At 33.3% G+C, this 17758-nt stretch overlaps 1 protein-coding gene across 2 annotated transcripts in view; it reads right to left on the bottom strand.

Moving 5' to 3' along the window:
• LOC129804612 (breast cancer anti-estrogen resistance protein 1) overlaps nucleotides 1–17758 on the bottom strand; it is a 147680-nt gene that overhangs the window by 2250 nt on the left and 127672 nt on the right. For both annotated transcript variants that reach the window (XM_055852102.1, XM_055852101.1), the window contains exon 4: nucleotides 58–775. In XM_055852102.1, the coding sequence (XP_055708077.1) occupies nucleotides 58–775 (718 nt within the window). The remainder of the gene's footprint in view (nucleotides 1–57; nucleotides 776–17758) is intronic.

Here is a 17758-nt window from a genome sequence, read left to right as displayed (position 1 = left end):
AAATATTCGAAAGTTTTTATTAGGGAGATTTGATTTTGGAAGATGGTTTTGACGTACCTTTGTCATCGGCTTTAGCGGTGTTCCCCAATGCTCCTTCGCCAAACTCAGCGAGATCATGCAAAGCTGTCCGAAGGCGTACAGCTGCAAGCTTGAGATCCATCAGAATAGGATCTAACTTGTCACGCATTCGCCATTGCGGTGACACAAATGCCAAAAGTCTGGTTACAGCATTAGTGGCTTCCGTTTGCAACTTGGCCAGAGTATCCAGTGCCGATCCCAGTTCTAGTGGAAGCTCTTTACAAGCGCTTAGCTGAAGTGTGTGACTTTGGGGACTGTGCGGAACTGGAACGTCGTAGTTTAGCTGTAGAGATGCCGTTGATGTGCTCATACTGGATGGATGCGGTGATGCTCTGGCATGTCGTCTGGGCACATCGTAATCCGTCATGTTGGCCAATGAGGAGCGATTAGAGGAAGACAGGCTGAGACTGTCCGAAGTTAGGAGGGAGGAGTTAGAACTGCTAGGTGTGAGATCCTTCTGGCTGAGAAGAGTCACAGGGCGCGGGATGTCGTAGCAGCAGTCTTCAGGACGACCACGCGGCGAATGCCAGACTCGTGGCACGTCGTAGTTGACAGGAACGGCAGGCTTTGGCACGTCGTAAGTCTCTGTTGTGTCACCAGACATTATCGACGAGGTGCCGATGAAGCCACCCCCTCGCTGTGGAGTCGGCAGCAAGTCATAGAGATACACATCACCACATCTCTGGGGGGTCACCACCTGCAAAGAAAAAATCATTTGGATTAGAGTTACTTCTTTTCATACTTAAGGAATTTTACGGAATGATTTAAAGATATGTATACAGTCTAGTTCTGAAGCCAGGTTTTCTGAATGAATACCAATAGAATATATGAGTATTAGATTAGATATTGAGGACAGTATAGCATCTCTTAATCTTATGTTTAAGGGAATTGTTTAAAATTGTCTAAAATTATGATTTGTAATATTAACTCTTTAAGGTTGAGTGGGATACCGGTGTCCAAAAACACTAATTATTTTATGTTATTATTTAGAGAAGACCAAATAACTTTCTATGCTTTCTATAATCAAGAAATGATTTTTGTTTTAGGGACACCAGTGTCTCATTCGTTCTTAACCCTTTAACCCTTTAAGGACGATTGGAACACCGGTGTCCCATAAAGAAAATATTTTTTCCTGACTAACCTAAAGTTATTTTTTCTTATGTCTTTAGATACTTGTAAAGTAGAAGGTTGAAGGAATCTAGAATATTTTTTGCAAGTCTCTAGCTATTTGCTATAGGGTCGGAGGATCGTCTGTTCGACAGGGAACCCCTATTGACACTTTTGTCAAAATGTTGAGAATTATTTAATGTATCTAGTAAAATATAAGTAATATAACGTTTTTTCTGTAATATACCTTTTACTATAAACAGTGATGTTCAAATTTCATATCCCAAATGGTACAGAGTAGGGTGTCAATAGGTGCTGACACGAGTTTTTAAAGTGTCAATAGGCGTTCCTTTCACCCTATAGTAAATATTTAAGCTCAAAAATGGCAAATTTTTAAATTCTCAAATTCATAATTGATTTTATTTATTTTTTATACTTCTATTATTTTTTAAGCAAAACCCTTTTGGCAATAAAAACTACAATACTCATACGTAATATTTTTTATTAAAGCGAAAAATATTATTGATTGGTATTAATTACTTAAATATTTGGACTATTTTTGTCCCTATCGTTCATAGAAGCACAAAATACACCGAATCAGACTCTGTTGGACTTTCCAAGGTTAGAAGTAAGACTTATCATTGATTATGTTTCCCAGTTTAATTTTTATTGTTGATTTTTAGTCCGTAAAAAATGTCTCGTCGTTAAAGGGTTAAGGACGATAGGGTCAAAAATTGGCGGTCAGAAAAATCGTTATTTCTGAATTTTTAATGGAAAACAGCTTCAGATGGGCGTAAGATTTTTTTCGGTTGGCGTTGACTCAATCCTTAAAGGCCTCTACACATTGGAAGAAATTTTTGATAAAAATTGCTTTTTGAAGGAAATTGCCTGCAGTTCTGAAGGTGGAAACGTCAAAATACTGTCAAAAATACAATTTTTGACGAAATTACTCCCAATGTGTGGAGGTCTTTAAGGATTAGTTAAAGGGTTAAGTAAGAACTATAGCAAAAGAAGTAATATATTCGAATGGTTAAATATATCAGGAAAGTTTTGTTTCATGGATTCATATGAATTATACAAAAATTTCGCTCTTCTTAACAGATATTATATAAAAAAAAATTTTGAATGAAGCATTCAAAAAAAGAAACATCTGAAAAAGAAACATAAAGTTTCTTTTTGAGTCATGAAAACTCTTTCATCTGCATTTTTTCTTAGCACTTTGTATGAAAGTTTTCTTGTTCTGTGTTCCATTTATCCCTTTTGAAAGTTGTCATGAAACTTCCGGAAGGCAAAGTAAGAAAATGTTCTTAGAGATAAAATATTGAAGAATCTTCCAACAAATTCTAGGATTTCCACTTAATGATCATGGTGGGGCAAAAAAAGCTCTTTAGGCACCGGAAAATGAAGTGAGAGAGAGCAAACTTTGTCAATAATTCAACCATCTCTGATGCTATCTATAACTCCATTCACACTCACTTTTAGGGCAGAATGGAGGGAAATTCAGCACTTTCCCCGCACTTCCGGTATTATTTTTTCGGTTCTTAGGCAATATTTTGGCAGACTTACCAACCACAAATAAGAAAAAAATCCTCTAAAGAGATAGAAAATGACAATTTGCACTTTGAAGAAAGAGAATGAGGTAAACCAAGTGAAAAGACGGTCTTTATCTAACAAAATACCTTACAATACTGGCTTTAGAAGAGACTTTTTCATTGAGGGTGGTTTTCGTGTATGAGATTGTCCGAGAGAGGGTTTTGTGCTTTTATGGTCTCCTGGAGGAACGCATGCGCTTCTATTTCTAACGCCTGAAAGACTCGAGTAGTAATTACATAGTATCCCTCTTTTGCTCAAGCATTTGGCCATCTTTCATCTCAAGTCAACCCCACGTAAACAAGAGAAAGAATAGTAAATGTGAGAATTTTCCCTACAAAATCCCACAAAATTAACCAACTTTTCGACACAAAAGTCCACCGACCGAGTAACCAAAGTGGCTTCTTCTGTATTCGATGTTGATTTCATTTTCCAACTTGTGCAGAATCGCATAGAAGTTGGCAGATGGGAAAGATGTATCAAAAAGTAAGTTTGCAGCATGAGATTCTAATCAAATAAGTTGAAGTCAGTGGTTTGGGGGAGTGAAAGTCGTCGAGGAAGCGCCGTATCGTCGCACGTTGAACTAATGCAACCAGTGCGCGGATGTCTACATTTTCGGTTTTATGGCGTAGAAAAATACGTAGAAAACAATTATAAAAATAATCTACAGATTTTAATGTTTGATATTTCTTAAAATTCGGAAATTTGTTTAAATAAATTATATTTTTACCATTAAAAGCCCAAACTTTAAATAAAATTTATTAAAGGTAAAAAATAATATTAGGTGATAGAAAAATAAGTTTTATCTGTTACAGTAAAATCCCGCTATAGGCCATCGCTCTATATTCCACAATTTATCGACCGTTGATTTCAAAACACTGATTTTAAGTTAGGTTATGTTTTTTAGTACGCGACACGCAATGTTGTCATAATTATTTTAATATTTTTCTCAAACCTTATTGAGTAGTTGTGATAATTGTGATCCATAAATGAAGAGAGCGAGGACAAGTACCACAATCCCAAAAGAAAGTGGAAGCCGTCGAGCAATTTCAATACTAAAAGTCGTTGATAATTTTAAAAAATTACATGGACTATAGTGCGACCCAAGTGTCAAATCTGAAACCAATATTAAAGAGATTAAATAATTAAAGATATTAAAACATTTTCCTGTATAATAGTATAGATGTCTGTAATAGGATGGAGACGTCAGATGATGCTACTACTACATGCGATGTCATCTTGAATAATATCTATTGCAATGAAATTAAAAAGGGGAAATTTTTCTCCTAAACATTTTTTTTAGTACATGGCTGTACTCATATGCTTCCGCGTAATCAAATTTTCTTTGTGTTGGTATCCGTGACGACGAAGTCCTCTTCATGTTTCAAACTCACGAAACAGTCGTGGCAGGAACCAACACAAAAAAGTCGACTAGGGCAATGTGATATAATTTGGAATTAGTGTTACAAGTTGGACAATTCGCCGGTACAAGTTGGACATGGCTTTTTCCTTGATAAATACATTACAAAATTTGTTTTGAGGCACAAGGAACCAAATTTTAAAACTAAAGCATTAAAAATATACAAATAAAAATGAAGTACTAAATTTATCAAGACAAAAAGCCCTGTCCAAATTGTACCACTGTCCAACTTGTACCACTTTACCCTATACTGAAGCACATGAGAACAACAGTACTGTACTAAAAAAATATTTAGGAGAAAGATTTATGACCAGCGCACAATAACTTTTGTTTGTAAACATGTTTTTAAAATTTCTGTGAGAGTGAGCGAGATAACTAGATATAGATCTCACTCACTCTCACAGAAATGTCAAAAACATGTTTACAAACAAAACTTATTGTGCGTTGTGCATTATGCTTTTCATTCCGCATTGGAATAGCACCATAAAGTGATGTTTTTTAATATTACGATATTTAAGAATTAATAAAATATTACACAATCATGAGTGCTAAAATCAAAGACGTAGAGAATTTTGTAAAGGTTTCTAATATTTTCATTATCTTATTTTACATATTCACTAAAGATAGTTTTTATTCTTATCAATATTTATAATTGTGTATAATTAAATTTGTCCAATGTATCGTAATATTAATCAATGAGGACGTGGCCAGAATTTTTAGTAAGAGGGAGGCTGAATTTGAAATTTATAACTTATTAGGGGAAAGTACTCTTCCTTCGAAAGTTTATGCCTTCGAATAATGTTTATTTTCTTTTATTTTTCCTTAGAAACTTAGACATTTGTATTAAATGTTTGTTAGCTTATCATCGATTATTGATAATTACATGCAAGGCTCTAAAAATAAATAAATTCACATTATTCGAAGGCATGATCGTTCGAAGGGAGAGTACTTTCCCCTAGTACTTAACGCTTTTGAGGAGAATGCTTTTGGGAGGATTATCCTCGAATAAATCGTTTTTCGAGGATAAAGTACATAGAGTTTGATAAAAAAAATCGAGTTCAATAAAACCATAAACCAATGAAATACTTTATTAGGACCATAATTCTTTAAAATTCAAATTGTATCCTTTGATCCATTTCTGCATTGATTTTGATGGATTTAAATAAAAGTACAAAAACGTTTCCACGAATTTGAGCAGCTTTTCTTAGAGCAAATTGCGCTTAAACTTTAAAATAATGTCCCAAAAAATATTTTTAAATCTAGAAAACTTTTTATTTTATTTAAAAAATTGATAAATCTTGTTTTAGTCCGATTTTGATGATTTTAAGTAATTGAGATAGTTGATAAAATTTTCATTATTTTTTCAAGAATAAATCTTACTTTTTCTAGGAAAATAAATCAAAAGTAGCTGAAATTTCTTTGTGAAATGTCTTTTGGAAGTTTTCAACAAGCATTTTGTTCGAAATTTACCATAAATCTATTTCCACACCGATTTTAAAATCTTAAATTATTTGTATTGATAAGGACATTACCACAAAAATTCTCTACAATATTTACAAGTAGATTTTTCTTAGTGAAAATTGGCTGAAAATCCCGATAAAGAAAAGGTTCGTTTGTGTTAAAAAAAATTTAAAGTAAATCCAATCTTGATAAACCAGAAAGATTTACTAGGATGAAAATTCGCTAGCCTGTTTTTCTTAAACTTTGTCCTCTAGGAAAGTTCTGGGAAGCCGATAAAGAATTGAATGTAAAATAGTAAAATGCTCTTTTGAGTATAAAAAGGTTTTCTGCATGTTTTTTTTTCAAAATTTCGTTCAAGATTCACTACTGAAACGGTTTTGATTATATTTTTGCGATCAGGCGCGGAAAAATTGAAGATTCCCTAAACGCTCTTTTAAATTGTTGATCAAAAGCTTTCCCAAAGTCCTTTTAAAAATAAATTTTCAAGTATTTAATTGAATTTAGTAAAAAAGTCTTTTTTTTCAATTCTCCATTTTTAATCCAGATAAAGGATTATGGGTTGGAGGACCACGAGATTCAAAAAAAAAAAAAACCTTTTAAGTCAGAAGCCGCTTTGGCTAAGTCAAAATATCTATAGGGTAAGTGTGCCAAATTCCGGCCAGCTTGCAATTCCGGCCACATTTTTTGTTCCTCGAATTTTCATGAATTCTTGGTTTTACATACTCTAGAGATTGTACAATGCAAAAGAATAACAAAAAATGTAGCTTCGACAAACGAGATGACGTGAAAAAGATATTGGAAGAATTCCCGAAGAGCAAGTAACTATGAGAATGAAGGTGGCCGAAATAGGGTACCAAAGCTATGTCAACATTTTTATTTATTTTAAAATGTATTAAGAATGATTTTAGAGTAAATAAAGACGATAAACTGTCTACGAGGTTCCAAGCAATACTCCTTAAGAAGAAGTAATAAAAATATTCAATTTGTATTAATAATATTGCATTTTAAACATGAGACCTTGGCGCTTGCATGCAACTATGCCGAAATTTGGCACACTTACCCTAAGTGAGCAAAATTTTTATGTTTTTGAAATATATCTTTAGTTCCATCATTTTTTTTTAATCCTTTAAATATCGTGGAGGGAGCAGGGTGGATAGTGATCCTTCCCTGTCTCTTCACCCCCTTCACGCCCTTGATTGAAAGTTTTAGTTTGCAACATAAGACAAGTTATGCAGTTAGTAGTGCTCTTTCAATTATAGTATAATCCGTAAGTAATTTAATTGTCATTAACAAAAATACACTAAAACCCTTTCTGTATCCTTTCTATCTCATTACAAACAGAACCAATATAAGATCCAAAATACAATTTTCAGAAAGGGGACTCTCACGTTCTGGGACCATAAAATGTAGGATTTTAATGAAAAGGCATTTTATGGTCGAATCACGCAAGGATAATAAAAGGAGCTCGCGAGAATAGGAAAATAATGCTCAAGAGACGCGTAATTTAGTACCATAGGAACTGCACATCCGTTCCGTGTGAAATCTCTGGCGACGGACGGCGTTGCTAGGCTACGCGTCATGGCTGCTGCCGCCGTGGGTGGCTCAGTGTATGGAATGAGGTAGCTGAATATCTCCCGTCTATCCGCCGCACAGCATCCCTATGCCCGTCTCTGAGGCGGAAGAGCAACTTCTGGACACTTCTGCATTACCGTGGGAGGGTGGTAGGAGGAAGAAAAACGTCCGCCGGAAAGGAGACACCCTGATCCCTGCCATGAGGAGCCCCATAATAGAATTCACATTGTGTAACACTCCTAAATCGATTTTCACGGAAATTTATTCGCTCCCTCTGTATCTTGTGCCAGTGCAAAATAAATTGCATCTGCTGTGCAGAATGAAATTGAGCATCATTTGGATTGAAAAAGATACTTCTTGATCGTACAACTCAATCATTTCGCAATTTCGGGTGGAAATGTGAAGTATACATTTAATTCAAAAGGACTTCAGCTATTTATCAAATACTTCAACGATTTTATTGAATTATCTCAGAGGGTAAAATACTCAACTTCAATTAAATGAGAAAGTAAAGAATTTGATAAATTACATGAAAGTAAATTGGCTATGTGAATGATTAAGAAAAGGAATGTTCTGAATAAAATTGTATACTCAGAAGGGTTTTATTTAAAATTTTAATTTTATGTAACGTTTAATAATAAAAGAAATGACTGTTAATTCTCAAATAATTCTTTATTTTTAGGGCGACAAGAGAATTACTAACAAAATTGTGGAATTGGGAATTTTTAAACGTAAAAGATAGTTTATAAGTATGTTAACAAAAATAATACAGGGTAATTTGTTAAAAGTCGGACAGTGATAAAAGTCGGACACACCGAAAGTCGGACTATGGATGACGTGTTTAGTACACAAAGATATAATGACAATGAGTTCTTAAGTGTCCACCTTTCTAAATTTTGCCCTAAGAATTAGGGTTGATGGAAAACCTTTTGGCAGTTTAAGAAATCGAATCATGACCGAGGTACCTTATTTTGTACTACCATTTAGCATATGGAATTTCAGCATCTCTCTGTCCTTATAAGAAAAGGTAGGTATGTAAATTAATGAAAAAAACATCATATTAGAACTTGAATTTTATTAGACAATTATACAGGGGCGGCCAAAATAATAGAATCACTTTGCAAAGTTTACATTTTTTAATTTTTTGTATTTCTTCCCAATTTGTTGATATAATTCTGAAGTGGAATCTTCAAATTATTAGAATCGTAGAATAAGGGTTGCTTTGGCCGCTAGAAGTCTCTATTTTACACAGAATACGTCAATAGTGAAATTCAGTTCGGCCAAAACTTATTCGATTTATTGACTACATTCTTTAATTTAAATGAAAGTGGTCCTATCGTGTTGTTCAAGCCAAATTTCACTATTGATCTATTCTGTGAAAAATAGAGACCTCTAGCGGCCAAAACAAAACTTATTTGATGTAAGGTAATTATTTGAACATTTCTATGTCAAAATTATTTCAACGGATTGGAATAAACAAAAATGCTAAAGGTAAAATAGTTGTCTTTAAGGATTCTATTATTTTGGCCGCCACTGTATTTATATTTTTTTAATTTTTACGATGCCTTTTACGGAAAAAATGTCCTAACATTACTGAAAAGATAGAGTGTATTTTGCCCTTAAATCTTTTTTTTTAACAAAGTATTAAGTCACTGCATGAATCTCAAAATTTTCTATGTTGTAAATTGCATTGTCAGGTCAGCTTCAGTTGAATTGTAAAATAAGAAAGAATTGCAAGATGGAAATGAAATTCGGCATTGAGATTCATATTCATGTTAAGAGTAATACTACATAATTGACCATAATTTATAATTCTATACCATTTATTTTAATACGCCGTCCCATTAACTTTCCAGTCGATCTGTATAAGAAAGTTTTAAACTAAAATTGATGATAATTTAATGTGTAATCCTTGAATAATAGAAAGTTTGAAAAGGGAAGAACTTTTAAGTTTTTGTTTCTGAACTTGATTTTAGAGCTTATAAATGTTTAATAATTTTTCTCAAAGTTTAAATCAACGCAGTTACACCGGTTAAATTGAATTAACGGAAACTGTTCATGTTCATATAATTTATTTTATAAATGGTTATTTTATCATTTACCAAATGTCTCCAAACTGAAATTTATATTCAATACGGGAGAAAGCGCGCTACCTTCGGACAACTCAAGCTTCGGAAAATTTAATGTTTTCCCTATGTTCCTTATAGATTTCCTCCATAGCTCTTTTCTGAGAATTTGAGGCATTGGACTAGCTATTGAAATCTTATATTATAATGGGCCAAATTAATTTATAACACATTGAAAAAAATTATTTGTGCGAAGTATAAGTCGTCCGAAGGTAGCGCGCTTTCCTTTAACTTTAAATTTCCTGAAAAGATTTATGAGTCAAATCCATTTAGAACATAGAGAAAAGATTGAATTGTTCGAAACTTGAGTCGTCCGAAGGTAGCGCACTTTTCCCTAAACTATTTTAAATGAAACCGTCAAGATGACATTCAAAGAACTACGATCCGAATAAAAGATTGGGCTTTGACTATTATGAAAATATGCAGGACAATGCCCCTATATTAATTAATTATCCCATTTTTTATTTTTGATAATCATATGCGTGCCTCAAACTGCTTTATTCTCTCCAGGGCAATTTATATTGCATTAACCCCTTGAAGTTAAACATCTAACAATTTTTCAATGAGTTGCTATTTCTCAAAAATTTCTTTCTGGAATGGCGTGGGTTCACCAGATAAGGTGTTACTCAAATTATCTTATTTTGATACATGTTAAGTAGGTTAGTTGCATTACGACTACTTAAAATTAAGGCTTTGTATTAGGTTAAGTACTTAATTAAGTACTTAATAAGTACTTAATGTGTTCTTTTGGTAATAATAGTTTCCGGAAAGACATAATACGATCATGATTATCCACTAAACAGACTCTCATATACTCTCATTTACTATGGCACGAATCAACTTCTTATTTTCTGTTAAAGCTCATTAAACTTCATTGAAAAACATGTGTCTTAAAATGACCCTACCTCTAGTTCTAATTATCAGAATTTTAATCAACGACGCGACGGTGCAAAGAAAAGGTCTCTTGTGAAAATCTTGAGAATATCAAAACTTTTTACTTACTCTTAAAACAAATAAAAAAAACTGTCTTCAAAAACAGGGACGATAGTATCAAGATTTACATCACAATATTGACATTATGTTCAAAATGAGCTTATCAGAATTTTCCTAAGGGGAAAATTGCTTTATTTTAAATTTATGTTTATGGTTCTTTTCATTCTCAATTCTACAATAATAAAATATCTTCTTCATCATGTACCATTTTCATTTAGAATCTCGAGAACAATATGCTCTTTTCATGGATTTTCCAGTTCTTTTTTCCTTCTCTGCAGTGACAAACAGTGGGAGGGTGATTTTAATGAATGGGATTCATTACGAGGGTGAAAAAGGGATTGATGTGTTGGATTATGGAAAGAAAAAAAGGGGAAACCCTCAGGAGATGCGAAAAAAAAATTCTCATCCAGAGAAAAGAAACTCTCAACAAAATATTGTATATTAAATTTCTTACTCAACAATTTTCAGTATCATGTGCAGAGAGAATTTATCCTGCGGAAAAAGTGTCTTCTTAATAAATTCTGACAATGCCGCAGAGTCAAGTGATTACTGGAGGAAAAGGCAAAAAAAACTGAAACTTTTCCCTAATTGCGTCCGAAACACATCATCTTGCAAGGAAGTTTTTTCCGCAGTGTCTCATGCGAGAATTTTATGTAATTAAATTCCAATGTGTTTGAAGAGCAAAAATTTTAATCTAAAATGTCGGGGTGATTATCATTTAAACGAGCTGTTATTTGTTTTTCGACTTAATGAGCTACGGACAAGATGAATAAGAATTTTTACAATTAAAATTCTGTTACATTGTCGATTTCTTTTCTGAAGTCAAATAGGGTTCAATGACATTTTTTGGCCCAAATTTTCTCAACTAAATTGTGAGAGAAGAGCCCTGAGGACATAGCATAGAGTTTTCTTCTCAGCAAACTTTATGGAAAAAGTGCGAGGTGGATGACGCAAAAAAGAGCTTCGTTCGCATCGTAACAATTTGGAATATGAAGGCACATAAACTCCGTGGAGGATTGTGATGGGAAAGGAGAGTGGAAGAGGTGCATAAAAGAGATCCATATAAGGATAAACCACGAGAAACAACTTTGGCCAATTTATCCCTCCTTTTGCTTGCGCGCTCATACATTGATTCCCATATCACTTTGCTCTTTGTTTTTATTTATTTTTTTTTTCAGCATGGTCACATATTCTCACAAAAGCAGCCTCGAAGGCTTTCTACAATGTCTCGTATTTCAATATTTAAATTGAAAAATTAATTATTTACACTATGTGAGACGCTTTACCGAAAAATTGATGAATTCAAACTTCAACGTTCTCGAGGGTGAAATTTTCCACCAGAAGACAGTCAAGAGATTTGCGGTGGTTACCCATACTCCCTTTTGCTGCGGAAAGGAACAATTTTTTATGTCAACAGCAAAAGACATCACGTTCGGGCTCCAGTTTTTGCTGGAGCCACTGAAATTTTTATCAAATTCCTTTCGTGTATCTGAGACATGATTTAAACTTGCGTGTATTTCTATCAATTTCTATGGAATTCCCAGCTCGAGATGCTAAAGCCACTATCCATCAGCCGGAGAATTCATCTCATCAACATGTCAAATGGGACACCGAAGAACGTGTTCACTGGACATTGCCATGCGACTCTCCTCCTTTGGCGTTCTTGGACAAGAGGTTATTCAATTCAAAAAAATCAAAACTATTAAGAATTTTGCTGGACATACTTATTTAAATTGGATATTTTTTCAGGAAGTTCGAACTCGTTGTGAGAGTAATAGGAGAAGTCTTCGAATACACTGTTTCTTCGATCACTTTATATCCCTCTCCATATTCCTATGAATCTGACCAATCGCAATATATTTTAATAGTTAGTATCGCTAGTATTGTCACACATTTTCTGAAAAAAATGGGTCAGATTCGTTAAAGGAATATGGGAAAAATACGAAATGTTCGAAACCAGACTTATGAGAAGCCTGAAAGCTTTCACCTATTGAGTGTATTATTTACTGCTTATATTTTCTTACAATTTTGTAATTTTGAAACGCAATAATAAGAATAATCAAGCAAGAAAATAAAACAAGTCAAGTTTATTACACATTATCATATGATACTAACGGAGCTATCACACTAGGATTTTTCACAATTTAATTTTAAATTGAACTCAGCAAATTGAGCATTAAAATTGCGAGAACCACTCGAAATTTTTCATAGCCAGGACACATTTTTGCGAGAAATTTGCTAAATTCAAAGAAGCCGTGCAGATTGCCAGTTGTTTTATTTTGTCATTTGTGATTTTGTTACATTATTAGAAAAATGAGAGAGTCCAGTGATGAGGAAGAAATTTTCCTACCTTATGTAGGATACATGTTCAATAAAAATGTGTCTCAAGGTAAAAGGAAGAGATTGTGGGCCAGAAAATGAATCCAAGAGAGATCTGCCCACGGATTATGAAAAAATGTATGATGATATCGCAACTGGTGATTTTTTTGGACACAACAATTTTCTACTTATGGCTACTGAAGAATTAGAGGAACTACATAGTTGGACCTTATTTGCAGAAAGAAACAACAAAAATGAAGGTGCCTATATCGCCTAAGTCCCGGCTTATCTGGAATTGTTGAGCAATTTTAACATTTTAATTTGCTGAGTTGAAACTAATTTGAGCAACCGCATTTATGCTATTTTAGCATATTTCAACGTGTTGTGGTGGGCCAAGTATTAGTTTATATCAATAAATAAGCGAAAATCTATTAATTCAAATGATTTTTAATGCAAGATAATGCATAGGAACAATTCATCTGAAAATTAAATTGAATTTACAAATTGAAAAAATCCTAGTGTGATAGCACGGTAAGGTTACTTAAAGATAAGAAATCTTTTGGTATTAATCGCAGGGTGTTCTACATGATGGGACAAGAAACTTTTTCTCGGACGATCATGTGATCGGACACTGTTTAGAGGGTTTAGAGGTACCTTACCAACCGTCTTTGTAGTGTAAAATCAGAAAAATTTGTTCTACGTAAAGGGTTGTAAAGCCACTGAGTCACCCTATAATAAACCTTAGTACCGGCAGGATCACCTTTTGGGACTTATGGAATTGGTACTTCTGATAAAATCTCATTCAAAGGAGGGATTCTAGCGCTAAATATTCCTTTCGAAATGATAATTTCCAGAAAATTTCTTCTGAAATGCTCAAAAATTTTCTGGAAGTTATAATTTCAAAGAAGAATTTAACTTTAAAGTTAAATTCTCAAAAATTTAAAGTTATTGTTTTGTTAAGAGAATTATCACAAATACAGTTAAATTAAGATCTTAATCCATGTATCCCATAAACGTTTGCTGAGCAGTGAGATAAACAATTCTTGATAATTTCCAAAAATACTGGCGTAAGATTATACGGCAAGGTGAATTTAAGTCAGATGATAAACAGATTGTACTTCCGCGATTAAAAAGGCATTTTAAAATTTTTTTGAAGATTTCAAAATGAGTTAGAAAATTTTGTGCACTTTTAAAATCCGGGATTATCTAAAAAAGTTTGTACTGAGGATTGTATTTCATTTTAAACTTTCTAAACTCTTGTTTGCTGTAAAAATAACATAAATAAAAACAAAAATAAACAAAAATATAATACACCGCGCACAACTCAGACAATGATAAAATAAACTATTAAGTAAGCATAGATTTTAATAACAAATTAAACAAATTAACAAATTAGCGTGCTCCAACTTGTCATGAATGCTTGAAGTAATAATTATTAATATATCATATGAAAAATTATAATCAACTGTTTGAGGCCTTCTATCTTAAAATATCCAGATGCCAAAAGTGTCATTAAAATCGTTCAAGCGCGATATAATCTCTTTCTTTTATGAAGTTTTAGTAACGAAGAATAATTTATTACATTCATTACGTTTAAAATTTAACAAAATAAGGGGAATTTTGAAAATCACTCCACGGGCTTGATAAATTATACATAGAAGATTCTATTGAGAAGCGAATCAAAAAAATGGAATTTTGTTTCTAATTTTGTTTTTTTTTAGTTAAAACTCATTTGGAAGGTTTATAACAAATGGTGAGAAAATTTTACATGAGAAACAATTTTGCGGAAAATTTCTCGAAGTTGAGAAAGTATGTAATCCAGAATAATGATCTTTGAAAATTCCCTTGTATAAACTGATACTAATAATTAATTTCTTAAATTTTAGTGGCCAAATTCAACAAATACAATATAACAAATCGAATATTTGAAAATTTTCTAGAAAGTATTTAAGCTTCTTTTTATTTTTTTTTTCTGCTAAAGTATTGCATTAGCTCTAGAAATAAGCTCTAATTGTATAATAAAAAAAGAAAAAGAACATTTTTTGCTTGTAAGTAATTTTGGTAACTAATTGTAAAATGTTTAACATACTTATTGAAATTAGAAAGAAGTTTTTATTAAATTAGTTCTCTCTATGCTACATAAAATAAGACCTTTATTGTACTTTTACATAGCGAATTTAAATCAGTTTTTTGTGACATAAAACTTTCTTTCATGTCCATTTGAATTATCTTCTTGATTTTCCTGCAAATGAAAGGTGTACAATAACGCATGCTATGAATAGCCCTTTCACTATGAAGTTTCATGTTCTGTTCTGTCTGCCAACTTTGGGGGACGAAGAAGGAAATGTTGTGCCTCATGTACCATCCCAAAGAGGCGAAGGAGGGTTCTATATTTTGTCCACAATGCACATCCGACACAATTCACAACTTTTCAGAATGTCTGTGGTTGAAATGGGACGAAGATGTGAGTGGAGGATGTTTTGCAAATAAATACAAAAGCAATGTTGTGCACTCCGCGATCCTCACGAACGCCAACCAGAAACTCTGACCATGCGGATGATAAATAATGTTGCATTCACCTTGTTTGGAGACGCCGCCAGAGCCACTGAATACGCTTTTATGGGCTTTTGTGTTGACAACGTGGACGATGAAGAAGCCACGGGAAAAAGAAGTCCACACGCACTCGCGAGGGCATGAGGTGTCACTCGATACCGCAATCCCAGAGAGACTTTCAGAAATTGAATTAATCCAAAGAGTGGCAGTGATATGAGATTCACCCTCAAAGGCATTTCTCTCGGCGTAAACGCGACGTATTTTATCAGAGTCACGTTCCCGTGCAACCCTCTGGCAATTTTTTTTTAGGGGATTTTCCTATTTTTCCAGACTTCTTACTTATATGACTTTTCTTTTTTTTTTCAGCAAAATATCCCCCTCATCTTGAACGAAATTCCCATGATCAATTTTCCGCTACCACAGAAAAGAGGGTGCACGAAAAAAGTTTAAATTGATTTAATGAGAAAATGTGTTGAATAGAGTTTTCTGGCTTTTCATGGTGTGAAAGTAATTTGGTAGCAAGAGATTTTCCTGCATTTCACACAGAGACAAATTTACGGAATTACTCTGGACACATAATACGAGGCATCTTTGGCACAAAGTTACACTATGGAAGTCATTTCGACCGCCCACAAATTGTCTCTTGCTCTTGCTGTGCTCTTGCAAATGACCTACAAATAACCCCAGTTATCCCATTTTGACCGTGAGCATGGGGATTAAATCTAATGTGCAGAGGATGGTCAGTAATGTATTTTATAAAGGGCCATTAAATGCGATAAATTAAGTTTATGAAGCAAAACTGTAAAATGGGAATATAGAAAATATATTCGGTAATATTATTTTTATTAATAAAAAAATATTTAAAAATTAAATAAATAAAATTGTAATCAACTATGAAAATAAAATTTGTAGGGGGAAGTGGGGAACCTTTAAAATTGGGATTTTTCTACGAAGTTTAAGTGGAACTGACCCGTATCATGATGTAATTTAGCTTCTCAATCTATTGTGCGCCTAAATTATATCACGATAAGGCTCAATTTTATTTAAAGTAAGTGAAAAATCCCAATTTCAAAGGTGCCCCACTTCCCTGTTTCTCATATGAGAATGAATTTAAAGTATAGAAATTGCTTTGGATAATATTTAGGCCATGCTGATTCCTGTAGTTCAGAGGCGTGCAAGAACCGTTGAAACCGAATAAACGTCAAATGAAACATGTGCGTCAATGGTCAAAACCAGAGGTGTGCAAAAAACCGTTGAAACCGAATTAACGTCAAAATAAGTTTGTTCAGGTAGCGTTTTGACCATTGACGTACATGTTTCATTTGACGTTAATTCGGTTTCAACGGTTTCTTGCACACCTCTGGTCAAAACGCTACCAGAACAAACTTATTTTGACGTTTATTCGGTTTTTAACGGTTCTTGCACACCTCTGCTGTAGTTCCTTACTCTTCAGCAGAGGTGTGCAAAAACCGTTTGAAACCGAACAAACGTCAAATGAAACTTGTACGCCAATGGTCAAAACGCTACCTGAACAAACTTATTTTGACGTTTATTCGGTTTTAACGGCTTTTGCACACCTCTGCCCTATATAAAGGAAATCAGATGTAATTTTCCAGTGAATTTTCAAAAGGAGAAGTTGGGGCAGTTCCACGTATACGTTACTATCGAAAATATAAAAATTTAGGATAATATAATTAATATAATATGGTAGATGTGGTGTGTACTTCGCAAAGGCAGTATTCTAAAGAAAATTTAACGTACTTTAGCTTAAATATCGTTGAAAAATAACTTGAGCTGTGTGGAAGAGCCCTACGCTTCGCTACCTTAAAAATTTCTCGGTTCTTAATAAATCTGACCCGTGATCTTGCCTATGGATCTTTTTGAGAAATTCGAGATTAAGCTATTAAAATATACTTTTTTTATCAGTTATTTATTTAAAGAAAAAAAACTCAAATAGGGGAAGTATGCCAAATTTCGGCCAGCTTCTAATTTCGGCCACTTTGAGTGTAATTTCGGCCATGGAAATAAATTAATTAAAATTATGTATCTTATCTTCGAATAGTCAATGAATTCATTTTGCTTTTAAATATTTATTCATTTTAGGATGTATTAACACAAAAATCGTTAAATTGTAGGTATAATTTGAATTTAAATTTCGTTGTAAAAACTCAGTGTGGAAAGAGTCTTACAAAAAATGTGACAGATCGATTGTGTTTCTAGCAGTCTTGTTATTTGTGGTAAAGTGCAAAAAGTTTTCCTTCGGTGTTTTTCATGAAAATTGATTAGTTTTCATTAAAGATTGTTTCTGTTTATGTTAATAATGAATCAATCTTTAAATTTCGCGTAAAATTTCGCAGCTGAATCCTGTATTTCGCGTAAAAAAGTATATACTTTGTGAGCGTCTCTCCGGTGAGGTAGTGTTGCCTATTCCGACAACATCTTTTGCTTTCCTAAATTTCTTATTCATTTTATGTTTTTTTCAATTTCTCAGTTCTACAATGTCCAGAGAAAAAAAACCATCGCTTCTGTGAAAAAGATG

This window comes from Phlebotomus papatasi, chromosome 2 (genome assembly GCF_024763615.1).
Source record: "Phlebotomus papatasi isolate M1 chromosome 2, Ppap_2.1, whole genome shotgun sequence".
NCBI lineage: Eukaryota > Metazoa > Arthropoda > Insecta > Diptera > Psychodidae > Phlebotomus > Phlebotomus papatasi.
The sequence above is the reverse complement of the archived record's forward strand: the minus strand, read 5'-3'. Positions and strand labels throughout refer to the sequence as shown.